Raw genomic sequence first — 15984 nt, 5'->3', positions numbered from 1 at the left:
TGCCTCAAAAGCCTGAGATGTCTCAGTAGACCAGGCTTTGGGATTAGCACCTTTCTTAGTCAAGGCCACCAAAGGGGCCACCAAAGTAGAAAAATGGGGTATGAACTGCCTGTAATAATTTATGAATCCTAAGAAGCGTTGCACCGCCTTCAAGGAATGAGGTTCGGACCATTGCAGGACAGCAGAGAGCTTCGCAGGATCCATAGCCAGACCCTCTTGTGAGATAATGTAACCCAAAAAAGGCAATGAGGACTGCTCGAATACACATTTCTCGAGTTTAGCAAACAATGAGTGCTCCCTTAAACGGGAAAGGACACGAACGACATCCTGACGATGAGTCTCCAGATCAGGAGAAAAAATCAGGATGTCGTCCAGATACACCACTACTGAGGATAACAGTAAATCCCTGAACACATCGTTTACGAAGTCCTGAAATACTGCGGGTGCATTACATAACCCAAAAGGCATGACGAGGTATTCATAGTGACCGTCTCGGGTGTTAAAAGCGGTCTTCCATTCGTCACCCTTTCGAATTCGTACCAAGTTATACGCACCCCGCAGATCCAACTTAGTAAAAACTTGAGCTCCTCTCAGTCTGTCAAAGAGCTCCGAAATTAAAGGTAATGGGTATTTGTTCTTTATTGTGATTGCGTTGAGACCCCTGTAATCTATGCAGGGACGCAAATCACCCTCTTTCTTCCGAACAAAGAAAAACCCAGCTCCCGCGGGAGAGACAGACTTACGAATGAACCCCTTCTCTAAACTCTCTCTTATATAGGTCGACATGGCCTCCGACTCAGGTATCGACAGGGGGTAAACCCTGCCTTTAGGTGGAACCGAACCTGGGATAAGGTCTATGGCACAGTCATACGGCCTATGGGGTGGAAGAACCTCAGCACCCTGTTTGGAGAACACGTCAGCGAAATCCAAATAGGGTGTAGGTATGGGAGAGAGATCAGTTGATGCAACCGCAACGACCTTAGGTGGTAAGGGAAGACATCGGGACTGACATTTCGAACCCCAACTAATAATGCTGTCAGACTCCCAGTCAATGTGAGGAGCATGAGTCCGAAGCCATGGAAGACCCAGAAGGACGTCGTCTATACCCTCAGGCAAAACAAGAAAAGAAATCTCCTCTATGTGACCCTGAGACAGGGAAAGGCGCAAGGGAACTGTCCTCAATGTAATGGAGTCAGACAACATAGTTCCATTAACAACACGGACAGGAATAGGCGCCTCTAACATGATAGAGGGAATATTGTGTCCCTTTACAAATCCTGAGGACACAAAAATCCCGTCAGCTCCGGAATCCACAAAAGCCATAATAGGCCATGTATTCTCAGATAACGAGAGCTGACCTGGGATACAACACTTAGAGGGTGCAGAAGACGTCTCTAGTAACCCCCCTCTAATGGTTACTAGGCCAGGGAGTTTCCCTGACGACTAGGACACTTGTTGGCATAGTGCCCAGCCTGACGACATACGTAACATATAGGAGGACCAGACTTGCGTAGTCTGGAGAACGTATGACCTAACTCCATAGGAGTGGGAGATGTTTCAGATGCTGAGGAAGATGGTAGTGGACCCTCAACAACTGGAATAGCCCGATGCTTAGGGCGTGAGGAAGAGACCTCGAGTCTACGTTCCTTATGGCGTACATCGATCCTCGTTGCAACTGTGATCAAGTCCTCCAGAGAAGCAGGGACCTCACGAGTAGCAAGGGCATCCTTGACATAGCCTGCCAACCCTCTCCAGAAGATAGGAATCAACACCTTCTCTGGCCAATCTAGTTCTGCCACCAGAGTTCTAAAAGCAATGGCATAAGAACTAGTGGATAACGAACCCTGAGATAGATCTAACAGTCTCAGGGCCGCATCATGGGTAACCTGCGGACCCATGAATACCGCCTTAAGAGCATCAAGAAAGTCTTGATGTCTCAGAGTAACCACATCAGAGCGCTCCCATAGGGGAGTCGCCCATTCTAAGGCTTTGTCCTGAAGTAATGAGATGATAAAGCCTACTGTTACGGGGGGCTGTCTGATAATAACCGAAAGGAGTATCAGACAGTCAGGGTCCACCGTGCAAAGACTTTGCTGCAGACTATGGCAGAGTGCAATACCTCTGTTAACTCACAGAAGGATATAATAAGAAAGTAAAGCAATTCCTCCCTTACTTGGAGGGTGTGTGGAATGATGTCTGTTAATAATCACAGAGACAAAGGCAATGTGTGCGAAATGGCACCTACCTAGGTCCGCTCTTCTAGTGGTGCAAAAGAGACGAACAGCAGCGTAAGCCGCACAAAGCTCCTACCTGCGTTCGCTCCACTAGTGTGCGAGGACACGAACCACTAGATATGGCACCTGCCTAGGTCCGCTCTTCTAGTGGTGCAAAAGAGACGAACAGCAGCGTAAGCCGCACAAAGCTCCTACCTCTGTTCGCTCCCCTAGTGTGCGAGGATACGAACAACTGCCAGACGCAGTATAAGGAACGTTACCCTAGCGGCAACGTCCACCTACGAGTACAATCACAAGGCCCAGCCAGACCATGTGCCTCAGGCACCTGCCTATGTCCGCTCCCCTAAGAGGTAAGGATACGGACAGCAGCCGAAGCTGTAAGGTATAAGAACGCTACCCTGCCGGTAGCGCTCACCTAGCATAGACAGAGGAATGCCTAGAGGAACGCGCACAGAGCGTCTACTCATATGCATGAACCAAGAGGACTGAGCACCATGCGGCGTGTGTCAGGGTCTTATATAGACTCTGTGCCTCATCCAAGATGGAGGACACCAGAGCCAATCCGCTTCCAGAACGACAGGAGTGACGTCATGCTGGCCTATCACCGAGCAAGACATCACAAGCACATGACCAGCGACCAATCGGCAAAGAAGGTGTCAGAGACATGTGACCTCGTGTCAGCGATGATGTCACCCGCACATGTGCAATGGCTCCAAGATTGGACTTAGTCTCCGGCGCTCGCACATGTGCAGTAGCAAGAAATCTGGACTTAGTCTCCAGCGCTCGCACATGTGCAGTAGCAAGAAATCTGGACTTAGTCTCCAGCGCTCGCAAATGTGCAGTAGCAAGAAATCTGGACTTAGTCTCCAGCGCTCGCACATGTGCAGTAGCAAGAAATCTGGACATAGTCTCCAGTGCTCGCAGCAACCGTAACAGTACCTCCCCCTCAAGGGCCCCCCTCCCGGCGACGCAGATAATCGGCAACTAAGTCGGGAGCATGGACAGCCTCCTCAGGCTCCCAAGAGCGATGTTCCGGGCCATAGCCCTCCCAATCTATCAAGAAGAACCTGCGCCCTCTAACCATCTTAGAACCAACTATGGCTCGTACCTCATAGCTAGAGCGAGAGGAATCAGAGGCAGGAGAGTGCACTTCACGAGCGTGAGGTAAAATAGCCGGCTTTAGCAGTGAGACATGGAATTTGTCATGAATCCTAAGATGGACAGGTAACTTCAATTGATAGACTACAGGATTTACCTGTCGAAGAACCTCATAAGGACCCAGGAAGCGAGGAGCAAATTTGACAGAGCTCACTCTAAGTCTCACGTGTTTTGCAGAGAGCCACACAAAGTCCCCTGGAGAAAAGACAGGAGCCGGGCGACGAAACCGATCGGACACCGTCTTCATACGGTCCTTAGCTGCTTGGATCGACTCTTGAGTCCGATCCCAAACCTCTCTGGCATTAGTTGCCCAGTCGGCCACAAGAGGAGGAGGTGCAGCAGCGGGAAACGGTACCGGTACCCTAGGGTGTTGCCCATTATTGAGTACGAACGGTGTCTGCCCAGTGGCCTCGGCCAGCGAATTGTTAAGGGCAAATTCTGCCCAGGGTAGGAGGGAGGACCAGTTATCGTGGTTCTCAGCAACAAAGTGTCGAAGGTATATAATCATAGATTGATTGGTACGTTCAACCAAACCATTAGTCTCCGGATGGTATGCCGAAGAGAGATTCAACTCAATTTGCAGAAGGCTACAAAGATCTCGCCAGAAACGGGAAGTAAATTGCGGGCCTCTATCACAAATGATACGATCTGGCATCCCGTGAAGCCTAAAGACATGCTTGAGGAATAGTTTGGCTAGTACCCTGGAAGATGGGATTCTCGATAACGGTACGAGATGAACCATCCGGGAGAAATGGTCCGTAATGACCCACACAAATCTATGTCCCTGTGAACATGGAAGATCACCCACAAAGTCCATGCCTACCACCTCCCATGGTCTATCTGGCACTGGTAAAGGATGCAAGAGCCCAGCCGGTCTCTGCCGTAATGGACGGTTGCGAGCACACGAGTAGCAGGAACCGACATATCTCTTGACGTGGCTGGCTAAGTGTGGCCACCAATACCACCTCTCCAGTAACTCTCGTGTCCGCCTAATACCAAAATGCCCACCCACCTTTGAGGTGTGGGCCCATGACAGTATATCATTCTGTCGATCAGGCGGAACAAATGTCTTGCCCGGTGGGATTTGGTCTAACGTCACAGGGGAGAGCGTATGAAAAACCCTGGAGGGAAGGATAAGACGAGGTTCGTCAATCTCTTCCTGGGTAGAAAGCATAGAGCGAGACAGGGCGTCTGCCTTGTTATTCTTACTCCCAGACAAATAGTTGATGGAGAAGTGAAAGCGGGAGAAAAACAAGGACCAGCGGGCTTGGCGAGGATTCAGACGCTGAGCGGTTTGTAAGTACGTCAGATTCTTATGGTCTGTATAGACCTGGAAAGGATGTTTCGCTCCTTCCAGCAAGTGACGCCACTCCTCCAAGGCTAATCTCAAGGCGAGCAGTTCCCTATCCCCAATGGTATAGTTTCTCTCTGCCGGTGAAAAGGTTTTAGCAAAGAAGAAACACGGCCTTTTTCTACCTGCACCGTTCTTTTGATACAAGACCGCACCAGCACCCACTGAAGAGGCATCAACCTCTAAGAGGAAGGGCTTACTCTCATCGGGTCTTTGAAGAACGGGAGCAGTTGAAAAGTGTCTTTTTACTGCCTCAAAAGCCTGAGATGTCTCAATAGACCAGGCTTTGGGATTAGCACCTTTCTTAGTCAAGGCCACCAAAGGGGCCACCAAAGTAGAAAAATGGGGTATGAACTGCCTGTAATAATTTATAAATCCTAAGAAGCGTTGCACCGCCTTCAAGGAATGAGGTTCGGACCATTGCAGGACAGCAGAGAGCTTCGCAGGATCCATAGCCAGACCCTCTTGTGAGATAATGTAACCCAAAAAAGGCAATGAGGACTGCTCGAATACACATTTCTCGAGTTTAGCAAACAATGAGTGCTCCCTTAAACGGGAAAGGACACGAACGACATCCTGACGATGAGTCTCCAGATCAGGAGAAAAAATCAGGATGTCGTCCAGATACACCACTACTGAGGATAACAGTAAATCCCTGAACACATCATTTACGAAGTCCTGAAATACTGCGGGTGCATTACATAACCCAAAAGGCATGACGAGGTATTCATAGTGACCGTCTCGGGTGTTAAAAGCGGTCTTCCATTCGTCACCCTTTCGAATTCGTACCAAGTTATACGCACCCCGCAGATCCAACTTCGTAAAAACTTGAGCTCCTCTCAGTCTGTCAAAGAGCTCCGAAATTAAAGGTAATGGGTATTTGTTCTTTATTGTGATTGCGTTGAGACCCCTGTAATCTATGCAGGGACGCAAATCACCCTCTTTCTTCCGAACAAAGAAAAACCCAGCTCCCGCGGGAGAGACAGACTTACGAATGAACCCCTTCTCTAAGCTCTCTCTTATATAGGTCGACATGGCCTCTGACTCAGGTATCGACAGGGGGTAAACCCTGCCTTTAGGTGGAACCGAACCTGGGATAAGGTCTATGGCACAGTCATACGGCCTATGGGGTGGAAGAACCTCAGCACCCTGTTTGGAGAACACGTCAGCGAAATCCAAATAGGGTGTAGGTATGGGAGAGAGATCAGTTGATGCAACTGCAACGACCTTAGGTGGTAAGGGAAGACATCGGGACTGACATTTCGAACCCCAACTAATAATGCTGTCAGACTCCCAGTCAATGTGAGGAGCATGAGTCCGAAGCCACGGAAGACCCAGAAGAACGTCGTCTATACCCTCAGGCAAAACAAGAAAAGAAATCTCCTCTATGTGACCCTGAGACAGGGAAAGGCGCAAGGGAACTGTCCTCAATGTAATGGAGTCAGACAACATAGTTCCATTAACAACACGGACAGGAATAGGCGCCTCTAACATGATAGAGGGAATATTGTGTCCCTTTACAAATCCTGAGGACACAAAAATCCCGTCAGCTCCGGAATCCACAAAAGCCATAATAGGCCATGTATTCTCAGATAACGAGAGCTGACCTGGGATACAACACTTAGAGGGTGCAGAAGACGTCTCTAGTAACCCCCCTCTAATGGTTACTAGGCCAGGGAGTTTCCCTGACGACTAGGACACTTGTTGGCATAGTGCCCAGCCTGACGACATACGTAACATATAGGAGGACCAGACTTGCGTAGTCTGGAGAACGTATGACCTAACTCCATAGGAGTGGGAGATGTTTCAGATGCTGAGGAAGATGGTAGTGGACCCTCAACAACTGGAATAGCCCGATGCTTAGGGCGTGAGGAAGAGACCTCGAGTCTACGTTCCTTATGGCGTACATCGATCCTCGTTGCTACTGTGATCAAGTCCTCCAGAGAAGCAGGGACTTCACGAGTAGCAAGGGCATCCTTGACATAGCCAGCCAACCCTCTCCAGAAGATAGGAATCAACACCTTCTCTGGCCAATCTAGTTCTGCCACCAGAGTTCTAAAAGCAATGGCATAAGAACTAGTGGATAACGAACCCTGAGATAGATCTAACAGTCTCAGGGCCGCATCATGGGTAACCTGCGGACCCATGAATACCGCCTTAAGAGCATCAAGAAAGTCTTGATGTCTCAGAGTAACCACATCAGAGCGCTCCCATAGAGGAGTCGCCCATTCTAAGGCTTTGTCCTGAAGTAAGGAGATGATAAAGCCTACTCTGGACCTCTCCGTAGAGAAGCGAGAAGAGTTAACCTCTAGGTGTATCTGACACTGACTAATGAAACCACGACATGATCTGGCATCGCCAGAATATCTGTTTGGTAGAGCAAGTCGAGGATCATGTGCAGATGTCACCATGGTCTGAGGTTTATCCTCTATACTCTTGAGCCGTGACTCAAGTACTTGTATGTAACGGTGTAACTGCTGATATTCTGCCATAACTGCCAGACCCTTGGCTCAGTCCTAATGTTACGGGGGGCTGTCTGATAATAACCGAAAGGAGTATCAGACAGTCAGGGTCCACCGTGCAAAGACTTTGCTGCAGACTATGGCAGAGTGCAATACCTCTGTTAACTCACAGAAGGATATAATAAGAAAGTAAAGCAATTCCTCCCTTACTTGGAGGGTGTGTGGAATGATGTCTGTTAATAATCACAGAGACAAAGGCAATGTGTGCGAAATGGCACCTACCTAGGTCCGCTCTTCTAGTGGTGCAAAAGAGACGAACAGCAGCGTAAGCCGCACAAAGCTCCTACCTGCGTTCGCTCCACTAGTGTGCGAGGACACGAACCACTAGATATGGCACCTGCCTAGGTCCGCTCTTCTAGTGGTGCAAAAGAGACGAACAGCAGCGTAAGCCGCACAAAGCTCCTACCTCTGTTCGCTCCCCTAGTGTGCGAGGATACGAACAACTGCCAGACGCAGTATAAGGAACGTTACCCTAGCGGCAACGTCCACCTACGAGTACAATCACAAGGCCCAGCTAGACCATGTGCCTCAGGCACCTGCCTATGTCCGCTCCCCTAAGAGGTAAGGATACGGACAGCAGCCGAAGCTGTAAGGTATAAGAACGCTACCCTGCCGGTAGCGCTCACCTAGCATAGACAGAGGAATGCCTAGAGGAACGCGCACAGAGCGTCTACTCATATGCATGAACCAAGAGGACTGAGCACCATGCGGCGTGTGTCAGGGTCTTATATAGACTCTGTGCCTCATCCAAGATGGAGGACACCAGAGCCAATCCGCTTCCAGAACGACAGGAGTGACGTCATGCTGGCCTATCACCGAGCAAGACATCACAAGCACATGACCAGCGACCAATCGGCAAAGAAGGTGTCAGAGACATGTGACCTCGTGTCAGCGATGATGTCACCCGCACATGTGCAATGGCTCCAAGATTGGACTTAGTCTCCGGCGCTCGCACATGTGCAGTAGCAAGAAATCTGGACTTAGTCTCCAGCGCTCGCACATGTGCAGTAGCAAGAAATCTGGACTTAGTCTCCAGCGCTCGCACATGTGCAGTAGCAAGAAATCTGGACTTAGTCTCCAGCGCTCGCACATGTGCAGTAGCAAGAAATCTGGACATAGTCTCCAGTGCTCGCAGCAACCGTAACACCTACTCTGGACCTCTCCGTAGAGAAGCGAGAAGAGTTGACCTCTAGGTGTATCTGACACTGACTAATGAAACCACGACATGATCTGGCATCGCCAGAATATCTGTTTGGCAGAGCAAGTCGAGGATCATGTGCAGATGTCACCATGGTCTGAGGTTTATCCTCTATACTCTTGAGCCGTGACTCAAGTACTTGTATGTAACGGTGTAACTGCTGATATTCTGCCATAACTGCCAGACCCTTGGCTCAGTCCTAATGTTACGGGGGGCTGTCTGATAATAACCGAAAGGAGTATCAGACAGTCAGGGTCCACCGTGCAAAGACTTTGCTGCAGACTATGGCAGAGTGCAATACCTCTGTTAACTCACAGAAGGATATAATAAGTAAGTAAAGCAATTCCTCCCTTACTTGGAGGGTGTGTGGAATGATCTCTGTTAACAATCACAGAGACAAAGGCAATGTGTGCGAAATGGCACCTACCTAGGTCCGCTCTTCTAGTGGTGCAAAAGAGACGAACAGCAGCGTAAGCCGCACAAAGCTCCTACCTGCGTTCGCTCCACTAGTGTGCGAGGACACGAACCACTAGATATGGCACCTGCCTAGGTCCGCTCTTCTAGTGGTGCAAAAGAGACGAACAGCAGCGTAAGCCGCACAAAGCTCCTACCTCTGTTCGCTCCCCTAGTGTGCGAGGATACGAACAACTGCCAGACGCAGTATAAGGAACGTTACCCTAGCGGCAACGTCCACCTACGAGTAGAATCACAAGGCCCAGCCAGACCATGTGCCTCAGGCACCTGCCTATGTCCGCTCCCCTAAGAGGTAAGGATACGGACAGCAGCCGAAGCTGTAAGGTATAAGAACGCTACCCTGCCGGTAGCGCTCACCTAGCATAGACAGAGGAATGCCTAGAGGAACGCGCACAGAGCGTCTACTCATATGCATGAACCAAGAGGACTGAGCACCATGCGGCGTGTGTCAGGGTCTTATATAGACTCTGTGCCTCATCCAAGATGGAGGACACCAGAGCCAATCCGCTGCCAGAACGACAGGAGTGACGTCATGCTGGCCTATCAGCGAGCAAGACGTCACAAGCACATGACCAGCGACCAATCGGCATAGAAGGTGTCAGAGACATGTGACCTCGTGTCAGCGATGATGTCACCCGCACATGTGCAATGGCTCCAAGATTGGACTTAGTCTCCGGCGCTCGCACATGTGCAGTAGCAAGAAATCTGGACTTAGTCTCCAGCGCTCGCACATGTGCAGTAGCACGAAATCTGGACTTAGTCTCCAGCGCTCGCACATGTGCAGTAGCACGAAATCTGGACTTATTCTCCAGCGCTCGCACATGTGCAGTAGCAAGAAATCTGGACTTAGTCTCCAGCGCTCGCACATGTGCAGTAGCAAGAAATCTGGACATAGTCTCCAGTGCTCGCAGCAACCGTAACAGGTCTACTGCGCACGACCAGAAACGCCCCGAATTGAGGAAAGCAGTCACAGCAAACACAGGTACGCTGGTGATGCTGCATTGAATAGCATGTTAGTACACCCCTGTGGGCGTGCTACCATGCTAAGAGGACAAACTAGTCAGGGGATATAACGCCCTTGGGACTAGTCCACTCGCTCATTAGCATAAGATAAAAGATATTTAGAAATACTTTTTCTATAGATCTTTATCTATGTTAGTGTATACAGGGAAGGTTAGGCAGGGATTAGCAATATGCACCAAGAACTGCTCGTGGCTCTGGGTGAATATTGTACCTGACAGGTTCACTTTAACATTCTTTCTTATTACAGCTTTTGAAAATGAAAAACTTGAGGCTAAAGCTTGAAAAAAATACAACTTTTCATTTTTTAAAATAGTATCATTTTTGTGGGTTTTCTTACATACATATAAGCTCCTTAAAGTCACATCAAAACTGAATTGGTCTGTACATTTTCTTGAAAATATGAAAATCGCTACTAAACTTTTTTTTTTGTAAATCAAATTTTAATCATTTGAAAAAAGCATCTCCAAATGATGAAACATTTATGGACATCTATGAACAATTATCAAGGAGAGAAACAATACTCCCCTAATTATATAAAAATTTCAACGAATGTCTCTATTATTTGCACTAAACTGCGACTTCCACATAAACAGTTCCGTGCTAAATTTGCAGAGCTTTATACAAAAAACACATTATTAGACAATGTGAAAAAACAAAAAAAAAGGAAAGGCGGAGAAAAGAAAAACAGAAAGGGAAAGTTTAGATAGAGCGGTAAAGGGCGAAGGAGAAAGGGAAAGAAGTGGAGCCTCGTCCGGTGACCACCCCAATACAAGACCTTCTGAAAAAGAGTTCTACTGACAAGAGGAGAGTCAAACTATCTGACCTGGTATACCTGGTAAATGATTGTCCTAATGAAGAAGCCTCTGAGGGCTTTGAAACGTATTGACCATTAAATCATTTTTTATCTACATCATCTGGACTGGTTTGGTGGCACAGGAGATTAACCCTTTTCTTCCTTCCATTGTAAATATTTTTTTAAAAAATATACGCAAATTTTATTGACCTACTGTAAATTCATCACTATCTAGAAGTACAATGTGTCATGAAATTTTTTTTTCAGAATCACTGAGATCTGTAAAAGTATTCAAAACTTATTACTGTATAAAGTGGTACTTATCAGATTTGGAAAATAGGCTTGTGTCAAGAAGCTGAAAACAGGCTTTGCTAGTGGTTCAGTTTATATTCAATTAGACTCATAAATTGTACATATAACATGTATGCTTTATGTATATATTTAGCTGTACATGTGCTATAATTGTTTAAAACTTTCTTTTCGCTTAGGTCACATTTCTTACAATGTTCCCTCCAATCACATTGATTCTAATATTGAAAGAGCTGCACCTCGAGGTAAGTCAGTTCATTTTATTTATTACATTTTACAATGCATGTATAGAAAATGTTTAACACAGACATGACTTTGAAGTTGTATAAGGTAGTAAAATAACATCCACACTCTGCCACCAATACAGCTTGTGTGAAATAATAGTTTCTTGGCTGACAGTTTGCAGAAGGTGATACAGTGGGTACGGAAAATATTCAGACCCCTTTAAATTTTTCACTCTTTGTTTCATTGCAGCCATTTGGTAAATTCAAAAAAGTTTATTTTTTCTCATTAATATACACTCTGCACCCCATCTTAACAGAAAAAAAACAGAAATGTCGAAAATTTTTGCAAATTTATTAAACAAGAAAAACTGAAATATCACATGGTGATAAGTATTCAGACCCTTTGCTCAGTATTTAGTAGAAGCACCCTTTTGCGCTAGTACTGCCATGAGTCTTCATGGGAATGATGTAACAAGTTTTTCACACCTGGATTTGGGGATCCTCTGCCATTCTTCCTTGCAGATCCTCTCCAGTTCCGTCAGGTTGGATGGTGAACGTTGGTGGACAGCCATTTTCAGGTCTCTCCAGAGATGGTCAATTGGGTTTAGGTCAGGGCTCTGGCTGGGCCAATCAAGAATGGTCACAGAGTTGTTGTGAAGTCACTCCTTTGTTATTTTAGCTGTTTGCTTAGGGTCATTGTCTTATTGAAAGATGAATCTTCAGCCAAGTCTGAGGTCCAGAGCACTCTGGAAGAGGTTTTCTACCAGGATATCCCAGTACTTGATCGCATTCATCTTACCTTCAATTGCAACCAGTCGTCCTGTCCCTGCAGCTGAAAAACACCCCCATAGCGTGATGCTATGCTGCCTCCACCATGTTTCACTGTTGGGATTGTATTGGGCAGGTGATGAGCAGTGCCTGATTTTCTCCACACATACCGCTTAGAATTATCACTAAAAAGTTCTATCTTCGTCTCATCAGACCAGAGAATCATATTTCTCATTGTCTAGGAGTCCTTCATGTGTTTTTTTGCAAACTCTATGTGGGTTTTCATATGTCTTGCACTGAGGAGAGGCTTCTGTTGGGCCACTCTGCCATAAAGGCCCGACTGTTGGAGGGCTGCAGTGATAGTTGACGTTGTGGAACTTTCTCCCATCTCCCTACTGCATCTCCGGAGCTCAGCCACAGTGATCTTGGGGTTCTTCTTTATCTCTCTCACCAACGCTCTTCTCCCACAATTGCTCAGTTTGGCTTGACAGCCAGGTCTAGGAAGAGTTCTGGTGGTCCCAAACTTCTTCCATTTAAGGATTATGGAGGCAACTGTGCTCTTTGGAACCTTGAGTACTGCAGAAATTATTTTGTAACCTTGGCCAGATCTGTGCCTCACCACAATTCTGTGTCTGAGCTCCTTGGGCAGTTCCTTTGATCTCATGATTCTCATTTGGTCTGACATGCACTATGAGCTCTTAGGTCTTATATAGACAGGTGTGTTCCTTTGCAAATCAAGTCCTATCAGTTTAATTAAACACAGCTGGACTCCAATGAAGGAGTAGAACCATCTCAAGGAGGGTCACAAGGAAATGGACAGCATGTGACTTAAATATGAGTGTCTGAGCAAAGGGTCTAAATACTTATGGCCAAGTAATATTTCAGCTTTTCTTGTTTAATAAATTTGCAAAAATGTCTACATTTCTGTTTTTTTTCTGCCAAGATGGGGTGAAGAGTGTACATTAATGAGAAAAAGATGAACTTTTTTGAATTTACCAAATGGTTGCAATGAAACAAAGAGTGAAAAATTTAAAGGAGTGTGAATACTTTCTGTACAAACTGTATTACCCTAATCTATTTCACATATGCACTTTGCACTTTATATTGATCTATTGAACATAGATTTATTTATACGCTATGGGATCCTATGGGAATTGTTTCACCAAGGTATAACTCTCCTACTTATTCTTTTAAAGAATTTTTTTTTAATTGAATTGTTCCAATAAAATTCCTATATTTATATATATATATATATATATATATATATATATATACATTGCCAGTGCATTTTATTTGTAGGTGTTATGTATATGATATAAATGCACTAGGACAGACCATTGTGTTTTTTGGTATCCTTAGCAGATTAAAAACAGGCATAAAACGCAAAAAACTAGTACAAAAGCAGCAGATGCAGTAATGAATGGGGGCCGATAGGTTCATACTCAGATCAGACTTTTAAAATGTGTATGTAGGTTGTCCATTAGCTTGCTCAATGACATTGAAATATTAGTTATTGTTCATAAAAAAATAAATTACCTTGTATACTTTTAACGAACGTCAAATTATACTCTTTCTGACCCCTCTAGTACTGCTGCCAGCTCCACTTCTGTTTTAAACACAGGTTGTATTGGTGACATGATCAAGGGAGCCGAGTCTCTTGAATAACTAAGCCAGTCTCCTCGTCTTCACTATTATATTTATGTGATGCATACAGAGTCTTTTGGAGAATGTAAAGTTGTTTTGTTAGATGGTTTGGAAACACAGTCATTAACATTGTATGTTTTGATCCATTTTTTTAAGAACTTTATCCAACACGTCAATACAGTGGAGCTAGTACAACCATTTCTTCAACAACTTATCGGATTACAACTACCAGCACATTAAAAACAACAACTGCAACAATAGTACCTCGAAGAAACACATCTACGCTATCTCCAACCACTGAAATTCCCGCCGAAGTTACTACGAGATCTACGCCAAGTTCATCACAGCTGCCTGCAGTTGGCATAGAGAGTTGTGAGGCTATAGTATCACGTGAGATCATGTGGTTTAAAACTCGACAAGGACAAACAGCAAAACAGCCATGTCCGTTAGGGACTGTTGGTAAGTGTCGCTTATCTCTACTCAATTACATTTGTATAACTTGCCATGAGCTAGAGCTGTCCCCTGGCTGTAATACTGGGAAATTGAAGTGTCTGACAGAAGCACATTGTTCACTCATTATGACAGTATAAATGCATACTTGTAGCACTTGTACAGCTTGCATACTGGTTTACGCAGCTGTAGAAATACAAATAATATGGGAATCCAGACTACATTGCATCTTTTAGTGCGAGATTTGACTTGTAAGGAAAAACAGTATAAAAAGTTTGCAATCTTTATAAAATTCCCGATGACATGCCGCAGAATTACCATATTTTCCGGCATATAAGACAATTTTTTAACCCCTGAAAATCTTCTCAAAAGTCGGGGGTTGTCTTAAACGCCGGGTGTCGTCTTATACGGCGGTGCACAGTGCTGCATGAGCGCATTGTTTAGTAATGCTCTCCTACCGGTCCCTTTCTTACACACAATAAACATTATTTTCACCTCTCCTCCGTTTCTGTGTCGTCTTCAGTCTCTTCTGGCCGACCGCAAGGCACACAGACCCCTCTGCGATAGCGTCCTGTACACAGGGTCATTGCCGCTGCTACCGTCATGGCTTTACTGCAGTTGAATGCTTTGCGGTGCCTTAAAGCATGGTGGCTCCGTGTACAGGATGCGATCATGGAGGGGTCTATGGGTCTGCGGTTTCCAAGAAGCACTCCTCCATGATTACATCACATACACGGGGCCGCTGCTGATAGCGCTTTACTGCAGTTGAATGCTTTACGGCACCGCAATGATGGCAGACAGCAGCTCGTGTATCGGACGCTATCACGGAGGGGTCTATGTGCCTTGCGGTCTACAAGAAAAAGCTGAAGGCACCGCGGGAATGGAGAAGAGGTGAGAATAATGTTTATTGTGTGCAAACAACGGCATAATAGGGGACAAGAAGGGGACCGGTATGAGGGCAATACTTAACAATGGGCTCATTACTACAAGAAGGGGACAAGGATGGGTACATTAATAAACAATAAGCTCATTACTGCAGAGGATATTACTATACAATGGGGACATTACTTGGCTTATACTCCATTATATACGGTATATCCCAAACTCTATCTTTTAACTGGAAACGTTGGAGGTTGTCTTATACGCCGTAAAATACGGTATCTGCTGAATGATATTTAAATGGGTTGTTCCTTTTCAAAACATCTTCCTCCTCTGGTGAGTCTATGCTGCTGCTCCCGGTTTCTGGTATTGACTGTGGTGTGTCGGCAATATTCCAGGTGATTAATAAGCTCAATGGCTTTGAATGAGATGTGCTATCTACACTGGCAGAGGCTCACTGTCAGCGTGATGTCAGCACCTTAGCCGATGCCAGATATCGACAGCAGATCATTTTGAAACAACAAACCAAAATTCCACTGAAAGGGATCTTTTGGATAAGAGATTTTCTCAACTAATTCATATGGTGGTCTTTGGAAGACATTGTATTTTATATGCTTGTAAGCAGGGACTGGTTGTCAAATTTTAGCTTGGGGCAAGCCGAAAGCACCAGTCAATTAGTAGTGGCAGGTGTATAAGAAAGGTAAGACTGTGTTTGACCATGCACGTGTTGTCCCTGATACCTGATTGAGCTATTAAAAAAAGCTTACTAAATATTTATGATACCATAACCAAGCATACGATATTAGAACCAAGTTTTACAACATAGATGTGGTAACACTTTCAACTTACTACATTGTAACAGTACAACAACCATGCATAGAAGATCAGAAGCAAGGTTACTACATAGATATGGGAAGAGAAGCAAGCTTACAACATAGATACAGGAACAACACCAAG

General features: G+C 45.7%; 1 protein-coding gene across 15 annotated transcripts in view; it reads left to right on the top strand.

The window, feature by feature from the left end:
• ADGRL3 (adhesion G protein-coupled receptor L3) overlaps positions 1-15984 on the top strand; it is a 1180558-nt gene that overhangs the window by 639299 nt on the left and 525275 nt on the right. For all 15 annotated transcript variants that reach the window (XR_012754627.1, XM_075352554.1, XM_075352542.1 and 12 more), the window contains 2 exons: positions 11242-11307; positions 13855-14157. Coding sequence is in view for 14 of the 15 variants with exons in the window: in XM_075352554.1 (XP_075208669.1) it covers positions 11242-11307; positions 13855-14157 (369 nt within the window). In the remaining variant the exon portion in view is untranslated. The remainder of the gene's footprint in view (positions 1-11241; positions 11308-13854; positions 14158-15984) is intronic.

Source organism: Anomaloglossus baeobatrachus, chromosome 1, assembly GCF_048569485.1.
Source record: "Anomaloglossus baeobatrachus isolate aAnoBae1 chromosome 1, aAnoBae1.hap1, whole genome shotgun sequence".
NCBI lineage: Eukaryota > Metazoa > Chordata > Amphibia > Anura > Aromobatidae > Anomaloglossus > Anomaloglossus baeobatrachus.
The sequence above is the reverse complement of the archived record's forward strand: the minus strand, read 5'-3'. Positions and strand labels throughout refer to the sequence as shown.